This window comes from Leopardus geoffroyi, chromosome B4 (assembly GCF_018350155.1).
Source record: "Leopardus geoffroyi isolate Oge1 chromosome B4, O.geoffroyi_Oge1_pat1.0, whole genome shotgun sequence".
Lineage (NCBI taxonomy): Eukaryota > Metazoa > Chordata > Mammalia > Carnivora > Felidae > Leopardus > Leopardus geoffroyi.
In genome coordinates this window covers 82,453,274-82,475,092 of record NC_059341.1, presented here as the reverse complement: position 1 = coordinate 82,475,092, position 21,819 = coordinate 82,453,274, and the positions used below count along the sequence as shown (strand labels likewise).

General features: G+C 35.8%; 1 protein-coding gene across 1 annotated transcript; it reads right to left on the bottom strand.

The window, feature by feature from the left end:
- Positions 1-6,820: 6,820 nt before the first annotated feature.
- On the bottom strand, positions 6,821-7,759 carry LOC123590506 (olfactory receptor 6C2-like). Its single transcript, XM_045463739.1, has one exon. The coding sequence runs from the start codon at positions 7,757-7,759 to the stop codon at positions 6,821-6,823; it is 939 nt and encodes a 312-aa protein (XP_045319695.1).
- Between the last annotated feature and the right edge of the window lie 14,060 nt (positions 7,760-21,819).

Sequence of the window (21,819 nt, the reverse complement as noted above, 5' to 3'; positions counted from 1 at the left end):
AGTGGGGTCTGCTGATCAGAGAAAGCTTTTTTTTTTTTTTTTTAAGTTTATTTATTTTGAGAGAGAGCAAGCAGGGGAGAGGCAGAGAGAGAGAGCAAGAGAGAGAATCCCAAACAGGCTCTACGTTGTTAGAGTGAAGACCAGTGCGTGGCTCCAACTCACAAATTGTGAGATCATGACCTGAGCCCAAACCAAGAGTCAGATGCTTAACTGGCTGAGCCACCAGGCACCTCCAGAGAAAGCTTTTTATAGGCATTATCTCATAGCTCTATGCCACAGTTATAATTGTTATCACTGTTTGCAGATCCAGAAATCAAATTATAGTTGTGCAAATTGTGTAATGTCGTGCATCTAGAAATTGGTGAGGTTTGGATTGAAATTAAGGATCCCTGACTCTAGTGGTTGTGCTCTAGTTTTCATAATTGTATAGTTGTATTTCATGAGTGTATATGCAAGATGCTGAATGCAAATCCTGTGTGTTTTCTGACTGCTCTACCACTGGCCATTTCACCATCTATCTCCCTCTCCACTGCCCCCACCCCCAGTCCCTGAGACACAATATTGAAATAAACCAGTTAATAACCCTACAGTGGCCTCAAGGGGTTCAAGTAAAAGGAAGAGTCACACGTTTCATTATGAATCAAGAGCTAAAAATGATTAAGCTAAGTAAGGAAGTACTGTCAAAAGCCAAGATAAGCTGAAAGCTAAGCCTCTTGTACCAAATATTTAGTCACGCTGTGAAAGCAGAGAAAAGTTCTTGAAGAAAACTAAAGTGCTATTCCAAATGAACATAGAAATGATAAGAAAGAAACAGGTTTATAGCTGATATGGAGAAAGTTTTAGTGGTCTGGATAGAAGGTGAAACCAGCCACAACATTTCCTTAAACCAAAGCATAATCAGAGCAAGGCCCTAATTGTCTTCGATTCCTTGAGGCTAAGAGGTGAGGAAGCTACAGAAGAAAATGTAGCTAGTTAGTTCACATTAGAAAATGTAGACGTTAGTTCATGAAGTTTAGGAAAAGAAGCCATTTCCATAACATAAAAGTACAGGGTGAAGCAGCAACTACTGATGTGGAATCTTCAGCAAGTTATCCAGAAGGTCTAGCTAAGATCATTAATGAAGGTGGCTACACTAAACATCAGATTTTCAATGTAGATGAAATAGCCTTATATTGAAAGAAGATACTGTCTAGGATTTTCATAACTAGAGAGGAGAAGCCAATGTCTGGATTTAAAACTTGAAAGGACAGGCTGACTTTCTCTTGTTAGGGGCTACTGTAGCTGGTGACTTGAAGTCTAAGCCAATGATCTGTGACCATTCTGAAAATCCTAGGGCTTTTAAGGGTTATGCTAAATCTACTCTGCCTGTGCTCTATGAATGGAACAACAAAGCCTGGATGACGGCACATGTGTTTATGACATGATTTATGGAATATTTTGAACCCCACTGTTGAGACCTAGGTCTCAGAAAAAAGTTTTCTTTCATAATATTATTGCTCATTGACAACGTATCCAAGAGTGCTGATGGAGATTTACTATAAGATTAATATTGTTTTCATGCCTTCTAACACAACATACATTTTGAAACCCATGGATCAAGGAGTAATTTTGACTTTCAAGTTTTATCATTCAATACATTTCATAAGGCTTGAGCTGCCATAGAGAATGATTCTTTTTTTTAATTAAAAAAATTTTTAATGTTTATTTTTGAGAGAGAGAGTGAGAGCAAATGAGCATGAGCAGGGGAGGGGCAGAGAGAGAGAGAGGGTGACACAGAATCTGAAGCAGGTTCCATGCTCTGAGCTGTCAGCACAGAGCCTGATGCAGCGCTTGAACTCACAAATGGTGAGATCATGACCTGAGCCAAAGTTGGATGCTTAACTGACTGAACCACCCACCTGCCACGAGAATGATTCTTCTTATGGATCTGGGCAAATTGAAAACCTTCTGGAAAGGATTCACCATTCTAGATGCCATTAAGAACATTCATGATTCGTGGGAAGACGTCAAAATATCAACATGAATAGGAATTTGGATAAAGTTGATTCTAATCCTCATGGGTGTCTTTGAGAGGTATGAGACTTCAGTGGAGGAAGTAACTATAGTTGTAGTGGAAATAACAAGAAAACAAGAATAAGTAGAGCCTGAAGACATAACTAAGTTTCTACAGTCTCATGATAAAACTTTCCTGGATGTAGTTATTTCTTATGGATGAGCAAGGAAAGTGGTTTCTTGAGTGGTTTCTCCAACGTCCTTATAAAGATGCTGTGAAGATCATTGAAATAAAAAGATTTAGAATATTACATAAACTTATTGATAAAGCAGTGGCAAAGTTTGAGAGGATTGACTGTAGTTTTGAAAGTTATACTGTGGGTAAAGTGCTATCAAACAGCATCACATGCCACAGAGAATTGTTTGTGGAAAGAATTAACTGATGTGGCAAACTTCATTTCTTATTGTAAGGAATTGCAATAGTCACCCCAACCATCAGCAACCACCACCCCTATCAGTTAACCACCACCCCATCAGCAACCACCACCCCTATCAGTTAACAGTTATCAATATCCAGGTGAGGCCCTCCAGCAGCAAAAAGATTATGACTTGCTGAAAGTTTAGATGATGGTTAGCTTTTCTTAAAAGCAATAATGTATTTTTATTTATTAAATTTTTTATGAAAATATTTTATGTAAATATAGTTGGCATACAATATTATGTCAGTTTCAGGTGTACAACATAGTGATTCAATTATTTGAAATTCTTTGGGTAATAAGTATTACATATTTGGTCCTCTCTCTGATCTGATTACTTACATAGCAGCTAGCTCAAATATTTCCTATCTTCAATCACTGCATACTTTGTCATTTTCCAACATTGTTGAATTAAAAGGTTTTTGCTTTAGAGGTCCCAATTAGATGATTACATGAAGTTTCACTTTGTTACTTTAAAAAGTTTCTTTCTTCATAATTAGCAAAGGCAGGTATCAGTTCCCACTTTGTATCTAGTCCTGTAGCTTAGTTTAAAGAATATAGAAAAGCAAAATGAGGGAAAGAACAGGTCACAGTTTGTCTAAAAGTTAACCTTGGCACTTCAATACCAGGTTAGGGGACGTAGGCACAACACGGCATTTCCAGTGGTGGTATAGAAGGGGATTGTGTCTGCAGCCTAGACATGTTGCCTCAGTTCCTGTCACTACAATTCCAAATAAATCACTCCTTCCAAGTCACCTCATTCAGCTTGCATGTACTGAGGATTGTATCTTTTCTTCAAGAAATACCACCATTTTCTCCCAGCTGTTAATATTTCACACTATTAAGAACACTTTCATGATACTGACATTGATATTATGATATAGAGATTAAAAATTGAATTTACATGAAAATGTGAGTTAGAGGGCAGGGTCACCACCCAATGATAAAACGTCAGCAAATAAGTCTCTCAATGGAGATAAAATTTACATGTTTTAGGCATAGTTTTTGTTTAAAATGAAGGTGAGATTGTGGTAGAGGATGCTTAGGAGGGTTGCCCCAAATTCTATGATGTGTAGACAATGTTCATTGTCTTAATACATAAAAATAGGTTGTCAGTGACTGTCATATATTTGTCACTCATGTTGAAAGGCACACTTCATAAATGGTTGTTGAAACCTTTCATAAAATTCACCTTCTGTGAATAGACTCACACATAGAGCTCACCAGTGTTTCACTACCCACAGAAGATGAACATTTTTTCAGCAGAAAGCCTGCCTCCTCATGAGCCCAGGAAATATTTCTCTACCCTCCTAACCACAAAGCTTATAATAGTTTAAATGGGTAGGTACAGATCTCTGTTTGGGAAAAACTGATCTTCTGATATTTCTAGCAGAGATAAATTTTTCTAAATTGACAAAATTGACCTAATTTTCAGTTAAGTGAAAGAAACAAACATGTCCTTGGTAGTTCTGTCCTAAATATTACTAATAAATCTCTTATGTAAGACCGGGAATCTAGAGGGGGGAGAAACAGAACTGGGGAAAATGTCCTGAGAGACACATATACAAATAACGTTAACATCAGAGGTAGGCCATGTCTATACTAATAAGTAACAGATTGCAAGGCAAAAGTCAACTTTCTTTTATTTTATTTCAATATCATGTTAAATATTTTTAAGATGATAAGGATAGTTTTTCTGATTTATTAATCCTGCAAAATGTATAATGTTTAGTGTAACATATTCAGATAATAAAAAAGAAAAATCTTCTAATGAAAGAAAAGGCAAAGTGATAACTATGTTGATAGTTTTAAGAAATACCTCTCAGATTTTTATGATTCTTTTGTTTTTATATCTCATGGGCCTTTCTATTTCTATTTTTATAATTAATTGATGAATTATTTTTTTGTATACATGTCTGTTTTTTTCCTGATATATTAGGAATAATTGGGAATAAAATATATAAAGTGCTTAACTTGATAATTTGATACATATGTATGTTGTAGATGGTTACCAAAATCAAGTTAATTAACACATCCATCACCTTATATAGTTAATCTTTGCAGTGAGAATGCTTAAGATCTACTCTCAGCCAATTTTAAGTGTATAATACAGTATTATTAAATATTATCTATACTATACATTAGATCCTCACAACTTATTTATCCTTTTTAAAATAATTGTTTTGAATTCTGTTTAACAGAACTCATAGATTTTTATTTCTTTGGTCTCAGTTACTGGAAAATTACTGCGCTCCCTTGATGGTGTCCTATTTCTTTGCCTTTTCATGTTTCTACTGGCTTTGCACTGATGTCTACAAATCTGAGGGAGCAGCTGCCTCTTGGAACCTTTTAAACTGGCTTTGGTGGGAAAAGACTTGCTCCTCCAAATGGCCATGAGGGTGCCAGCTAGGTGTGTGCAGTGTTTCCACATCCAGGGAGGGTGCAGCAGTGCCTTAGAGGGCTGGACACAGAGCAGTGACAATCTAGTCATAGCTGCATCTGAGGCCCCAGGGTGTGGGGTGCAGAGCAGTGACAATCTGACCTTGGTGGTGTTGGTTCAAACTGTGACCTAGGACTCAGGGGGCAGAGTATGTGGTAGCAAAAAGGAAGACATGACCTGGTAAAGTCCTTTATAAGGGATTAATTAAAGACAGACTTTCAGAGAAACATACTTTTAAAGAGTAAGATGAAAAAGAGATCAATTATAGGATGTCCCTAAAGAATTAAGAGTGAAATATCAGTTGTAATGTGTGAGAAACCTACTTTAACTCCACATGCACATCTTAAAATACTCATTCAGATTTATTCAACTTATCCAAGCTTGTAAGCGTTTCAAATGTAGTGAGGGTTGTGACTTAGAATGGTAAATTTTTGTACAGGGGGCTAAATTTACTCCCTCAGTTAAGCTTATGGTCTCTGCAAGGGATTGAAGGACCAACATCTACTTGCACCATCCCTTGTAGGGTATCTTGAATATATTTCTTCTGATACAGTTACATTACTTCTACCAATGTACATAAAAAGTCAAGAAAAAGAAAATATTACATAGACATATTATATTCCATAATGCCCTCAATGCAATGGACTCCTTGAAAATGGGAGACGGCAATTTAAACACCAGTCATTCAAAAAAAGTGCTTGACAAACATTAAAAGGCTGGAATTTTATTTAAATGATTGCCCCCTCACAGTAGGTATGAGAGGAAGTAACACAGGCACTTTGCTGGAAAGGTTTATAGGACCAGAAGATGTGAAAGAGGGGTGGGTAGTATTAAAACTTCACAACTTTGTGTATATTATTTTTAATGCTGTTTCCCTCATATGGTTGTTTTGGGCTAGATTTGAGTTTATGAGTGTCTGAGGAGGAAGATGCCAATAGTCAAGATAGTATCCATACCATTAAATTTAACAGTACATACTTCTAATGATACTTTAAGGTGGGTCATCATTTCACTCATTTAACCAGAGTAGACCTAAGCTGTGAATATGGCCCCCTTGCTAAGTACCAGGGATATTTCTGTGATACTTCACCTGTCAAATCTAGTGACAACTGAGTGGAGGTGGGGGCAGAGGAAAAGATTTATCAGGCTTGCTGTGACTGTCTGTGCTTTGGATGGAGACTTATAGCTGAGATGGAGAATCAACCTCATTCATTACCAATGCAAAGCTTACAAAAGTCATTTAAACATGGGCATCTGACTGATAGGTGGGGAAAAGGCATGAATGGTGAATCACATATTGTATGTTTTACAGGCTAGGTCTAGAAACGGTGCTCATCACTTCCACAGCCATTCTGGTAACTATAACTTGGGTACTTAGACACACCTAACAGTGTAGAACTATGGCAGAAAAATGTGGTCTACTGTGTTGCTAGGGATAACAACCAGCATGTTTGGCAAACATCAATTTCTGTCAGATAGTAAGAGTAAATATCTTCAGAGTTTAGTTTTTAAAAAAAATTTTTTTTAACGTTTATTAATTTTTGAGGGAGAGACAGACAGAGTGTGAGCAGGGGAGGGGCAGAGAGAGAGGGAGACACATGATCTGAAGCAGGCTCCAGGCTCTGAGCTGTCAGCACAGAGCCCGAAATGGGGCTTGAACTCATAAGCCGTGAGATCATGACCTGAGCCGAAGTCAGACGCTAAACTGACTGAGCCACCCAGGTGCCCCAGAGTTTAGTTTTAGCGGAGAGTGAAAAATGGGATAGGGTTCACAGTTAGCAAGCTTAAAAAGAAAGTGAGAGTGTCAGTATGACTGGAGAATAAGTGATACAGAGACAAATAGTATATATATAAAGTTTCAGGTTTTGTGTGTATTCACCTTCCCTTTTGGATTCATTGACTCATTTCTCCTTTACATCTTTGAGAGTAATGCAATTTTTTTAATTGAGTCATGAAAAGCTTGCTTCACTTGCTTGTTTCTCAGTGTGTAAATAAAGGGATTCAGCATTGGTGAGATAGAAGTAATAAGGAGTGAAATCCCTTTATTAATAGCCACCTCATCCTTGGCTGAAGGTTTGACATAAATGAAGATGCAGCTACCATAAGTAATGGAAACAACAATCATGTGGGAAGAACAAGTGGAAAAGGCCTTTTTTCTTTGCTGGGCAGAGGAAAACTTTAGAATGCTCCTAATGATATGTATGTAGGAAAGAACTACACACATGAGGGTGATGATGAATGTCAACACAGCACATACTATAACCATCTGCTCTATCAACCATGTATCTGAGCAAGAGATCTTCAGGATAGGAGATGGATCACAGCAAAAATGATCAATGATGTTTGAATCACAGAATTCCAGGTCCAAACCCAGACTGAGTGGTGGGAGAATGATGATCAGTGCTGCTACCCAACAGAAGAGGATGAAGTTCTTGCAGACTCTGCTGTTCATAATGGTCATGTAATGCAGTGGTTTGCAGATGGCCACATAGCGATCATAGGACATGGTGGCCAGGAGAAAAAACTCTGTTACTGCAAAGAGGTCTGTAAACAACAGTTGACTGACACAAGCATTATAGGTAATGGACTTGTCACCAGATAATATGCTATATAAGAACCTGGGGATACAAGCAGTTGTGAATGAAATTTCTAAGAAGGAGAAATTTTGGAGGAAAAGATACATCGGTGTTTTAAGGTGAGAATCGATCAGAGTGAGGGTGATGATGGTTAGGTTTCCAGATGCACTCAATATGTAGGAAAGAAATAGAAAGATAGAAAGCAAAATTTTCAGTCGAGTGTCATCTGTCAGTCCCAGCAAGATGAAAGTCGTAAGCATGGTTTGGTTTCTCATCTTTGATTATTTCTTGTCTCTTGCCCAATCTGCTTGAAACAATAAAGAGGACTATATGAAGAGCTCCAAAGTCCTGGCCAACTTCTAACCTCAAGAGAAGTACATCTAAGAATGATTCCTATACACTTGGTTAATGGAGAAGTGAGCACATAACACATGGTGATGTTTGAGTGCCTCTTTGTGTCACACAACTAACTATTCATATTTAAATCACATATTTCCTACTGCTGCTTCTAATAAATATACAACTTAGCTAGACCTGGTGTCAGTTGAACATATCATCTTATAAACATCATTAAAAAAATTCCTTTCTTTATAAGTTGCTTTTGGATCAACAATTCTGCCCTTCCCATATTTTCCATCTGCAGACATGCTTCTAGCAGAGAAGACTTGAAAACTAACAATGATCATTGGTCAAATAATCCCAGTACTAAAATTTACATATGTATTAGTTATTAAACTGGCAATGAATATTTATCACATAGTTTATCCTGTGTCAGCTTATTTAGTTCATCTTCTTGGAAGTGTGTTTTTGTTGGATATATTTTCTTAAAGATTCATTTAAGTGTGTTAACAGTCCAATTTTTTTGAGGTTTTCCCCATAGAAATTTTACTTTAAATGTACATATTTAATATTTTTAATATTTACCTTTGGCTGTATTTTCTTTCTACTTTTAGAATATATTATCTACTTAATATATATTGTAGGATATCCTTGTTCTCCAAAGAATTTCTCCTCCAGTTACAAGCTGAAGTCTGGATTTGTATCATCTCATTCATTACTTCTAGGTTTCTTCAACAGTGATGGCCCTAAAGCACTCAAGCTGCTACAGTTTCATATTCTCTAGATCCTGAGAGCTTTTATTCCTCTTTCCCCATCAATGGTTTCTCATTTAGAGCAGATTCTTGATATTAAAATTTGAAACTGAATTTCCATTGTTTCTTTCTAAACACATTTGACAGTGACAAATCACTCCTTGCATGTATTGAACAGTAATGTGTTTGATTCAAAATTATTACAGAGAAGTAAGGGAACATAAGGAGTATGTTTATAGAGCTGAAGAGCCATAGCCCCAATTTTTTTGTTTTTGCCTACCTTGTTTCAGCTAGAAATAACTTATGGTAAATCACATGTGCCAATATCACATGTACAAAGAAGTTTTAGCCTTTTAATTATACTTCCACGTTGTCATTTAAATTTCACCTATGTGATGGCTCCTCTGTCTTATCAACCATTTATACATCAACTCATCTGATTTTTGCACCATTTAAACTACTCTAGTCAAGGTCAACACTAGCTTCCCTCTTGTTTCACTCATTAAACACAATTCAGCCTTCATTTAGCTCAAACTCTTTGCTGCATATGAGACTATAAACTGCTACCTTATGAAAGTCATTACAGCTTAATTCCTGCCAACTCATATTTCCTTGAATTTCTTCCTACTACTTTGTCTATTCTTTTTCATTCTCTCTCATGGCTTCCTTTCCTTCTCCAATCTGTTTGGTTATTGATCCATCTGAAGTCTCTTTTCTAGAAAATCCTTTCTCTCACTCTGTCTCTTATGAATAAGTTGAATTTTATAAAAAGGTGACTTTAAATAGACTGATGATTCCCAACTTTGTATCTGCAGGGAAAATATATCTTAGGTGTTCTGACTTCAACATTCAGTTTATTCTTGGACATCTAGATCAGATTTGGAGGGTTTGAATTTAGACTTTTTCTTTTTCCTTTTTTAGTATCCTTGAGTGATTTGCTTAACGTCTTTATCTTGTGCTTTTTTTTTCATGTGCAAAATTCAGGTAAAAATAATATTTACATCTTAGGGTTATACTGATAAATTTAGATACTATAGATAAAATATCTATAACTGCATTTGGAATATGGCAAACAGTCATTACTATTAACTATATTGAGCATTCTTATTTTGTTACTTTATTGTGTCTTATTGAGAGTCTGTGGATGTGCACATTTCAAGGTTTTAAATGTGCCTCTCACTATTGCATTTCCTTCCCTGTCAATCCTAAGTCTCATCCAAGGACAATCTTTATTGTTCCTTTTTTCTTTACTCCCATTTTCAGTTTATCATTAGGTCTTGCCATTTTGGCTATCTTCGGAATTTGTTTCTTTTATTCTTTCACTCACAATACTAATTTTACTCTGGGTGTTTTTATCTCATTGAAACATTGCAAAAGCATATTAATATATACTTAACATTTATCTTTGCATTCAAAATTTAAAATCAATATAATCAGAATCATTTTTTAAAAATCCCAAGTATGATTAATTCTCCCTCATGTGTTGTAGAAAAATGTTTCTGAAAGATTATTAACTGACATTAACCCTATACTAGATATTTCCTTAAAACTCTTGATCTGTCTCTCAATTATATGAAAGTTAATTTATTTTGGCTTTAGGTAAGAACTATGAAGAGTAGAAGAAGGAACATATTTAGGGATTTTGAGTTTCAAATGCATCAAGCATTTACATTAATGGAATCTTTTCATGCAATAAAGATTTTATTCCATGAGTAATGAGTAAGGACAAGGCTTCTCATACTTAGAGAATTTAGGAAATTTGTTTAGCAGGGGATAAAAGAGTTAGGGGATAGGTTAGAGAATTTGATGGTTCTGAATGAGATCTCTATGTTTGGGGCTCTCTGCTATCTTCCACTGATATGGAGCCAGAATAACAGAAGGAAAGAAAATGAGATAGACTTCTGCAGGGTTTTTTTCCTTGAAGAGCTCTCAGGAGGAAAATAATAGGAAATAATTAGTTGCTCCTTGAACACAGGCTATAAGGGCTTTAGAAAGTCACATAGTATTCCCAGTCTCAAGATGGTGTAGAATTAGAAGAAGGGTGTTCCTATGCTTAATAGTGGCAGGAAACTAAAAAAGAACGTTCAGTCCTTCATAAATTTTCCTGTATTGCAATTTGCTGTAGAGATATAAAAGTGTCTTAAGGCTTATACAGAGAACCACTGAACCGTAAGAGTTCTATGGGAAGAGGGACAAGAGATCCCACAGCCGAAAAGCACAGAATAGGTATTTGAGGATATGAAGAGATGATGGATATTTTGATAATGTCAACTCTGATGGATACTGACATTTCTTTACCTCTTAATACACTCAAAGTGCACAGATGTACCAGAATTAGGATGAAGCTGGGTTGAGGGCGACAGCACAGATATATGTTAATGATTCACTAGAATGAGGTGGTGGAGTTAGGTAGGGAGGGAAGACACTGATATTAAGTTGAATTAAAAAAATGAATTTTTATTTTTTTCAGAGTTTGCAAGTAGAATTTTTGCTACCTCAAATAATTAAAATTACTTAAGCCATAATTTTAATCCTTTCTATCACTCCCTTTTACCTTCATCATAAAATTTAAGCTTCTCAGTGAGCATATGGAGATCTTTCTAATATTTCCAGTATTAATACAATTTACCTAATTTCTTCTATTCTTCTAGTGCCCTTTTACTGGATGCTGTCTTACTCCCCATAGTATGTATATACCTCTATGATATACAATGGAATATTACTCAGGCATAAAAATGAAATCTTGACATTTGCAGCAACATGGATGTACCTACAGGGTATGATGTTAAGTGAAATAAGTCAGTCACAGGAAAACAAATTACCATATGATTTCACTCATATGTGGAATTTAAGAAACAACAAGTGAATAAACAAAGAAAAAAGTAACAAAAAACGTCTTAAATACAGAGACCAAACTGGTGATTGCCAGAGGGAAGGTGGGTGAGGCCTGGGTGAAGTAGGTAAAAGGGATTAAGAGTACAGTTACCTTGATGGGCACTGAGAAATGTATAGAATTGTGGAATCATTATATTGTAAAACTGAAGGCAACATAGCACTGCTAATTATACTTTAATGAAAAAAAAAAAAGGATAGTATATCATAGTGATAAAGAGTACGGTCTATAGAGTCAGGCTGCTGGTTTCACATTTCCTGATTCAATTTGCTTCACTTATTTACTAGCAGTTCCCATAAAAGGCCATGCTTAAAATTATCTGTGGAAATTTCCATATGCTGATCCTTTTCTCTTTAGTGATCTCTATACTTGCAGTCTCTAACCTTCCTATCCCTCTTTCAATTTTTGGCTTAGGTATAAATTTCACTAGGAATCTATCTATAACCCTTTAAGTAGAAGTAGCTTTTCCTTGTAGTCTATGACTATTCTTATGATAAGTCTTATGACTAACTTGTCAAATAGGGTAGACAAATTTTGTTTTGGACATTATTGTGTCTCCAGCAGCAAACTTATCTCCAGGGGCATAGTAAGTGTTCTTTAAAAGTTTGTAGAAATAAAGAATGTCATATTTGCCTTAAACAACAAAAACAAGGTATTTTCTTTAAACTGAGCAGGTTTTAAAATGATTTTATATATAAGATCATTAACCTGATTGGGGTAAAAATTAACTGATTTTTTTGAGACTGCCTGTAACATTATGCAGGTGTGACTGATTCTATTGTCTTCCTGTGGGCTAATGTCTAGTAAGAGGAAGTTTGCTTCCTGTGCTTTATACACTGTCTTTGAAATAAGAGTATGCTGTTCCCCCTTCTCCTTTCCTTTATAGCTTTAGTTTCCTCCATAATACCTACTTTCATGGAATTATTGTGCATACTGATTGAGATAATTCATGCAGAGTTCCTGGCAGATAATAAGTTAAAGCCACTACCTCTTTTCTCTCCTTCATTTTCTTCCTCCTTCTCTTTTTTTTGTTCCATAACTTCCTCTAATACTTATGCGAATGTGTGAGCGCACTAATCAATGGCATTACAACTATTGTGTTTTCTTTTCTGAATTCTTTATAAAGCTTGTGAATTTTGGTGCCTCTGATAACCTGTTCAATGTTCTGTAAAGGAATACTAAGAGCAGAGTTCAGAGAGGCTGCAATTTTGGACACGAGGTAACAGGTATTTCACATTTCTTTCTCAACTATCATTAGGTAATTAATTAAATGAGCAGTTATTTTGTAAATAGAATCTATATCTTTTGTTTTCCCTCTATTCCAAGGACGAAAAGGATTTCCTAGGTAAAATTTGTTGATGAATGTTTTTACTTATTCCAGCAATCTGTACCCAATGAGAAACCTAGAGGTGTGCTTTTCTAAGGTCTGGTGAATTGAAGCATGGTATTTCTATTAAGACATAACAAATAACAGCATCAGACTCCTACAGATAGGAAATTACCTTGAATTATATGCATCTCTGCAGAAAAGGATCACTAATCATGCTCAGGGGGAGAAATAACTGATAATCAAGTACCCTTTTAGACAGAATCATATAGGAATTGACCCTTTTGAACCAAACTGAGAACATTCTTAAAGCTCTCAGTGCTTCACTGTGGCATGCTAACTCAGAGCATTGTCCCAGATTCCCAAACTCTCCTTTCATTCTAATCACCAATTTATTTTCTGTGATCTTGGAATATTAAGTGAGTGTTCTGGTAAACCACTTTAATTTAGGTGTATTTTCAATTTAGTGTAGTTCAAAGAATATTTGTATTTGGAAATTTTTTTTCTTTCAATGTTTGTTTATTTTTGAGAGACAGAGCATGAGTGGGGGAGGAGCAGAGAGAGAGGGAGACAGAGAATCCGAAACAGGCTCCAGGCTCTGAGCTGCCAGCACAGAGCCCAATGCGGGGCTCAAACCCATGAACTGTGAGATCATGATCTGAGCCGAAGTTGGATGCTTAACCGACAGAGCCACCCAGGCACCCTGGAATATTTGTATTTATAATTAGCTCATTGATCACTATAGACAACATTGCTAATAATTTGGCACTGTGATGAAGGCACAATTACAACTTGGTATAATATATATTTGTTGGTAAGTGTGATGTTGTGGGTCAGGTCACTTCTGTTTGTTCCTACTGTTTTTATGACTACTCGTGAATTAATTAAAAACATGTACTGAGAACCTATGGTATGATTGATACTGTTATAAGCACTAAGGCCAAAATGAGTGAAAAGGTACTGACTCATCTCTACTGATGTGTGTATTAAATATTTCCAGTGAGTTCAATCCCTTAAAATTAAATTTTTCTAAAATAAAATAATATTACAAATAACTACTTACAACATTATAAATAACTATTTGGTTTTTTTCAGAGATATCCAAATTAATTTATTTCCATCTCATATTTCAATAGACAAGTCTGATGTTTTTGCAGAGACCAAGGAGCTAGAATGTTAATTGAAGAAAAACTGAAATTACCAAATAAGAATATACTTACTCTTGTGGAAGGTAATCATGACTTTAGATGACTCTATGATCCTGATGGTTCCAAAGATGAAACTGAAAGCATAAGTGGAGTCAAATATGTGCACAAATGCCCCTCTCATGGAGACATACACATTCACAGACAGTGTTTTACTGCAGGTAGTGTTCTCTGAGTTGCCCAGAAACTCTTGTTAAAAATTCTATTCCACTTTAGTGACACCTGGGTGACTCAGTCGGTTGAGCGTCCTACTTTGGCTCAGGTCATGATCTTAAGGTTGGTGAGTTCAAGCCCCACATGGGGCTTGCTATTGTCAGCACAGAGCCCACTTCAGATTCTCTGTCCACTTCTTTTTGCCTGTCCCCCACGTATTCTCTCTTAAAAATAAATAAAAACATTAAAAAAAAAAGACCAAAAGAAAATATTCTATTCCACGTTAAACCTAGGAAAAAATTTCTTATATAGCAAACCTGAAAAAAAAGTCATTTATTTTAAATGATGAGAAATCTAAGGTGATTTTTAGAAGATTTTGATGGATGATTTCTGATTTCTCTGGGCAAAAATAGACTTTTACACAGTGAAGTAACATAGATGTTTTATTATCTCAGACTCATACGGATGTGCAGGAGCTCTCTATGTGGGTAAATAAAGGGTCCTAGGTAACCAAGGTTCAAATATGACTCATGATTATAATATATGCTGAATTTTGGCAAAATACCTAATAGAGGCAGCAGTGGGAATCATGTCCTTGGAGACAATAAGGTGAAACAATTTTATTAGGTACATTCTGAGTGCAAAACAATACTTTTCTGATGAAACAGTATTTCTGGCTACTCTTCAACTCATAGATAACAAAATGTTAACAAAAGACAACAAAATTGCTTTAGGTCTGTACTTTAAGCGGAAAAATGTATAAATATACTTGAAAGTAGTATATATATAATCAATTTCTCAATTTATCGTAAATACTTTTGCATGGTAAAAATATAGATTTGCTTCACAATATACTCTTTATGGACAAACCTTTATTTGAAAAAGCTTCCCATATTTAACTATTATAAAGTTATATGTTAAAAATCTTATTTAAAAAAAATAAGAATCTTATTGTATATAAATATCATCTATTTCTTTAATTACCAGCATTATTATCAGAAGAGGAATTTCTGAGGCAAAGGCCACTTATATTTTAGAATTTTGAGAGGCACCTGGGTGACTCAGTTGGTTAAGTGTCCAGCTTTGGCTCAGGTCATGATCTCACGGTTTGTGGGTTCGAGCCTTGCATTGAGCTCTGTGCTGATAGCTCAGAGCCTGGAGCCTGCTGCAGATTCTGTGTCTCCCTCTCTCTCTGCCCCTCCCTGACTCACTCGCTGTCTCTCAAAAATGAATAAACATGAAACAAAATTATAATTTTGAAGTGTATTGTCACACTTTGCTTCCAATGTGTAATGCCACATAATATTCACAAAAGTGTATGGGTCCCTTGCCACTGTTGGGATCGTAAGGGAATCCCATCCTTATTTTGGTTGATTTCTGAGTCAATTAGAGAAAGTAGGCAATTAAATGGTTATTAAAGTATCAGTTTTGTTACAGATAGAGATGTTAAAAATATGACTTTGGACATTCCAATAAGAAATCACTGTTTAGTCATATCTATCAGGTATTGCTAGATCCAAATCTGTCCCATCAACCAGCGTGGGTAACTTATTGAATGACTTCAAGCAGTCTGAAATCTAGTTGTAGAAAAGACAACTTAAAAGAGGAAAGGGAATAGGATAGATCTAGCATACCCAGATCCTTGTTCAAGATCTACTTGTCAGATAAGTCTTGTCAACAACAGGCAAGGATAGGTACGAGACAGGCCAAGAGAATTGCACACATGAATTATTGAAAAAAATCTTCAAACTTTAGAAATAAAGCAGGAAAATGCCTGTTTTTGCAATGTCATTTTATAGACTCATCTAAAAATTATTTAATTATTCAGGAAAATATACTTTGTTATTTACTCTTTGCTTAAAGTCCACATACCTTGAAATGACACATTGACTATAGATTTCTGTTCAGTGGAAAAGATATTCCAAAGATTGCAGTTTTATGGCACTATAGGATATTAATCTGTTCAGTATCTAGTAGATACTGAACAGTAGTCTTGATTATAGTGTTTATTCCTTTAAAATATTTTTTAATGTTTATTTATTTTGAGGGGGAGAGAGAGTACAAGCAGGGGAGGGGCAGAGAGGGAGATACAGAATCTGAAGCAGGGGTGACAACTCACAAACTGTGAGATCATAACCTGAGCTTAAGTCGGACGCTTAACTGACTGAGCCACCCAGGCGCTCTTTAAGTTCTCCTTTTAAACAAAGTTACTATCTTACTGGTTTAACTAGTTGAATAAAATATTTTGCAAGTGTTTGTTGAATAATTGTATGAATCATGTATTTTTTAAGTTTTTGAGAATTATTCTTAATGCATCTCCACATGAAGATAATTATGAAGAGTAGGGAGTATATATTTCTTCCTAATATTCACCATATTCACTATATTTCTAAGATTTTCTTTTAACCAATCGACTTAACATTAAGCCTCTGGTTAACAAAGCATATGCTTATACCCCTTAAGATAGAAATCAGCTCTCTTTAAGGCAGAACAGTCCACCTTCCCAGTTATACTTTCCCATTGCCAGTTCCTTTGAATATCTTTCTGGGCCTACGTCGAACATTTTGGAATTGACTTCAAGTCAAAGTACCAAATAAATATATTAGTAAGGCCACTCTAAACCTATAATTGAAAACTTACCTTCTAACATTTTCCCTGTATCAAGTATTTAGATATGTTATCTTTTTTCTTTTTAATTAATTAAATGTAAGACAGGAAATCATCAAATCATTTTAGTCAATTAATTAATTTAGATTCAAGTTAGTTAACATATAGTGTAGTATTGGTTTCCGGAGTAGAATTTAGTGATTCATCACTTACATATAACACGCAGTGCTCATCACAAGTGCCCTCTTTAATGCCCATTACCCATTTAGCCCATATCCCCACCTACCTTCCTTCCAGCAACTTTCAGTTTGTTCTCTATAATTAAGAGGCTCTTATGGTTTGCCTTTCTCTCTATTTTTTTGTCTTATTTTTGCATCTGTGTTCATCAAGGATATTGGCTTGTAGTTCTCTTTTTATGTGGACTCTATTTGGTTTTAGGATCAGGGTAATACTGGCCTCATAGAATGCGTTTTAGGAAGTTTTCCTTCTATTTCTATTTTTGGAAGAGTTTGAGAAGAATAGGTATTAATTCTTCTTTAAATGTTTGGTAGAATTTGCCTGTGAAGACATGCGGCCCTGGACTTTTATTGGTTGGGAGTTTTTTGATTACTGATTCAATTTCTTTGTTGGTTACCAGTGTGCTCAAGTTTTCTGTTTCTTCTTGTTTCAGTTTTGGTAGTTTATATGTTTTGAAGAATTTGTACGTTTCTTCCAGGTTTTCCAATTTGTTGATGTGTGATTTTTACATTATATTCTGTTATAATTGTTTGCATTTCTGTGGTGTTGGTTGTTATTTCTCCTCTCTCACATGTGGCTTTATTTGGATCCTTTCTCTTTTCTTTTTTGATGAATCTGGCTAGAGGTTTATCAATTTTATTCATTTTTTCAAAGAACCAGCTCCTGGTTGCATTGATCTGTTCTGTTGGTGTGTGTGTGTGTGTGTGTGTGTGTGTGTGTGTGTGTTCGAGATCATTTATTTCTGCTCTAATTTTTATTATTTCCTTTCTTCTGCTGGATTTCAACTTTGTTGTTGTTCTTCTAGCTCCTTTAGGTGTAAAGTTAGGTTGTTAATTGAGATTTTCTTCCTTCCTGAGGTAGGCATGTATTGCTATAGACTTCCCTCTTAGGACCGTGTTTGGTGTTCCCAAAACTGTTGTGGACTGTTGTGTTTTTTTTGTTTCCTTGTATTTTTAAGTTATTTCTTTGTTTTCTTGGTTGACCAATTCATTGTTTAGTAGCAGTTCTTTACCCTCCAGTGTATTTGTGGTTTTTCCAAATCTTTTCTTGTGGTTAACTTCCAGATTCATAGCATTATGGTCAGAAAAGTTACGTGGTATGATTTCAATATATTTGTATTTGTTGAGGCCTGTTTTGTGACCTAATGTGTGAACTCTTCTGGAGAATGTTCCATGTGCACTTAAAAGAAAGTATTTTGCTGTTTTAGAATAGAATGGAATGGAATTTTAGAATGGAATGGAATGGAATGTTTTAGAATTTAGAATGGAATGTTCTGAATGTAATACACACATCAGTAGAAATGGGTCAGTACCTGTTTATTCTTTTTGATCTTAGTACTCATAGCAATATCGATCATATCATAGGTTCTCAATACATATGTTTTGAATTAATTCATGAGTAGTCATAGAAACCGGAACAAACAGAAGTGACCTGCCCCACAATATCACGCTTACCAACAAATATATATTTATACCAAGTTGTAACTGTGCCTTCATTAGAGTGCCAAATTTTTAGCATTTTATAAGTCCATCTGGTTTAGTGTGTCATTCAAAGCCATTGCTTCCTTGTTGATTTCCTGCTTAGATGAAATGTCCACTGATGTAAGTGGAATATTAAAGTCCTTTACTATTACTGTGTTATTATCAATTACTTCCTTTTTGTTTGCTTATATATTTGAGTGCTCCATGTTGGATGCATAAATATTTACTATTGTTATGTCTTCTTGTTGGATTGTTTCCTGTATGATTATATAATGCCCTTCTTTGTCTCTTTTTACAGTCTTTGTTTTAAAGTCTAGTTTGTCTGGGGGTGCCTGGGTGGTTCAGTCAGTTAAGCGACCGACTTTGGCTGAGGTTATGATCTCATGGTTCATGGGTTTGTGCCCTGCGTCGGGCTCTGTGCTGACAGCTCAGAGTCTAGAGCCTGCTTCAGATTCTGTGTCTCCCTCTCTCTCTGCCCCTCCCATGCTTGTTCTCTGTCTCTCTCTCTCTCTCAAAAAAAATAAATAAATAAAAATGTTAAAAAAAAATTAAAGTCTAGTTTGTCTGATATAAGTATTGCTATTTGGACTTTCTTTTGACCTACGTTTGCATGATAAGTGTTTCCCTGCTCCCTCTCTTTCAATTTGCAGGTATCTTTAGGTCTAAAATGAGTCTTGTAGGGAGCACCTAGATGGGGCTTCCTGTATTTTGACATGCTATGTCTTTTTATTGGAGCATTTAATCCGTTTACATTCAAAGTAATTATTGATAATACATTTGTTGGCATTTTATTACTTGTTTTGCCATTCTTTCTGGAGATTTTCTGTAATCTTTTCTAGTCTTTGTCACTTTTAGTCTAAGGCCTAATTCAGAGTAAGATCCTAACTGTCTTCAATTCTCTGATGGCTGAAAGAGGTGAGGAAGCTGCAAAGAAAAAGTTTGACCCTAGCAGAGGTTAGTTCATGAAGTTTAGGAAAGGAAGCCATCTCTATAACATAAAAGTGCAGGGTGAAGCAGCAACTACTGATGTGGAAGCTTCAGCAAGTTATCAAGAAGGTCTAGCTAAGATAATTAATGAAGGTGGCTACACTAAACATCAGATTTTCAATGTAGATGAAACAGCCTCATATTGAAAGAAGATGATGTCTAGGATTTTCAAAACTAGAAAGGAAAAGCCAATGTCTGGGTTCAAAGCTTTAAAGGACAGGTTGACTCTTTTATTAGGGGCTAATGAAGGTGGTAACTTAAAGTCAAAGGCAATGATCACTGACCTTTCTGAAAATCCTAAGGCCCTTAAGAATTATGCTAAATGTACTCTGCGTGTACTCTATAAATGGTACAATAAAGCCTGGATGAGAGCACGTGGATTTGCAATATGTTTTACTGAATATTTTGAACATATTGTTGAAACCTAGTACTCAGAAAAAAAAGGTTTCTTTTAAAATATTACTGCTCATTGACAGTGTATCTGGTCACCCAAGAACTCTAATGGACATTTCCAGTGAGATTAATACTGTTTTCATGCCTGCTAACGCAATATCCATTTTGCAGCCCAATCAGGGAGTAGTTTTAACTTTCAAGTCTTTAAGAAATACATCTCATGAAGCTTGGGCTGCCATAGAGAATGATTCTTCTGATGGATCTTGCCAAATTGAAAACCTTCTGGAAAGGATTCACCATTCTAGATGCCATTAAGAACATTTGTGCTTCATGGTAAAAGGTCAAGATATCAACATGAACAGAAGTTTTAATAGATGTTGATTGTCTTGAGGGGTATGAGCCTTCAGTAGAGGAAATAACTGTGGATGTGGTGGAAATAACAAGAGAACTATAATTAGAAGTGGAACCTGAAGATGTTACATAGTTGCTGCAATCCGATGATAAAACTTAACTAGACATAGAGTTGCTTCTTATGGATGAGCAAAGAAAGTGTTTGTTTGTTTGTTTACTTGAGAGAGAGAGAGAGAGAGAGAGAGAGAGAGAGCAAGCAGGGGAGGGGCAGAGAGAGTGAGAGGGAGAGAGAGAGAATCCCAAGCAGGTTCCACACTGACAGCACAGCGCATGGTTCGAACTCACGAACTGTGAGATCGTGACCTGAGCCAAAACCAAGAGCTGGAGGCTTAACCAACTGAGCCACCCAGATACCCCAAAAGTGGTTTTTGAGATGGAAGCTACTCCTAAGGATGATGCTGTAAGGATAGTTGAAATGAGAACAAAGGATTTAGAATATTACATAAACTCAGGTGATAAAGCAATGGCGGATTTTGAGAGTATCGACTCTGATTTTGAAAGAAGTTATGGGTGAAAAGTGCTATCAAATAACATCACATGCTATAAATTATGAAAGGAAAAAAGTCAATTGATGTGGCAAACTTTATTGTCGTTCTACTTTAAGAAATTGCAACAGTCACCCCAACCTTCAACAACCGCCACCCTGATCAGTCAGCTGCCATCAACACTGAGGTAAGACCCTCTATCAGCAAAAAGATTATGACTCTCTGGGAGCAGTGATGATTGTTAGCATTTTTTAGCAATAAAGTATTTTTAAATTAAGGCATATACAGTGTTTTTTGGACCTAATGCTATTGCACACTTAATAGACCAGAGAATAATGTAAACATAACTCTTATGTACACTGGGAAACCAAAAATTCATCTGACTCACTTTATTATGGTACTTGCTTTATACAGTGGTCTGGAACTGAATCCACAATATCTCCAAGGTATCCCTGTATATTACCTTTACCAGAGACCTTTAAAATTTCAACTTGGAGGATTCCCTGTAGTATTTTTTTGTAGGGAAGATCAAGTGGTAATGATTTTTCTTATGTTATGCTCATTTGGAAAGTCTTAATTTCTGTTTGATTTTTCAAAGGACACTTTTGCTGAATATAATATCACTGTTGCCAGTTTTTTCTTTCACAATTTTGAATATATAGTCCCACTCCCTTCTGGCCTGCAAAGTTTCTGCTGAGAAATGCCTCGATAATCTGATAGGAGCCCCCTTGTGTCTGACAATATTTTGCTCTTGCTGCTCTCTAGATTCTGTCTTTATCTTTAACTTTTGACAGTTTGTTTATAATGTCTGTCAGGGTGGGTCTCTTTGAGTATCTTATGTAGACTTCTTCAAGCTTCTAAAATTTGTGTGCCCATTTCTTTTTTTCAGATTTGGAAAGTTTTCAGCCCTTATTTCTTCAGATTTGCTCTCTGCCCTTTCACCTCTCTTCTCCTTCCGGGACTCTCATAATGTATGTATTTGTCCACCTGATGGTGTCTCATAAATCCTTTGGGCTCTCTTCACTTTTCTTCATTCTATTTTCTTTTTCTGCTCCCTGACTCAAA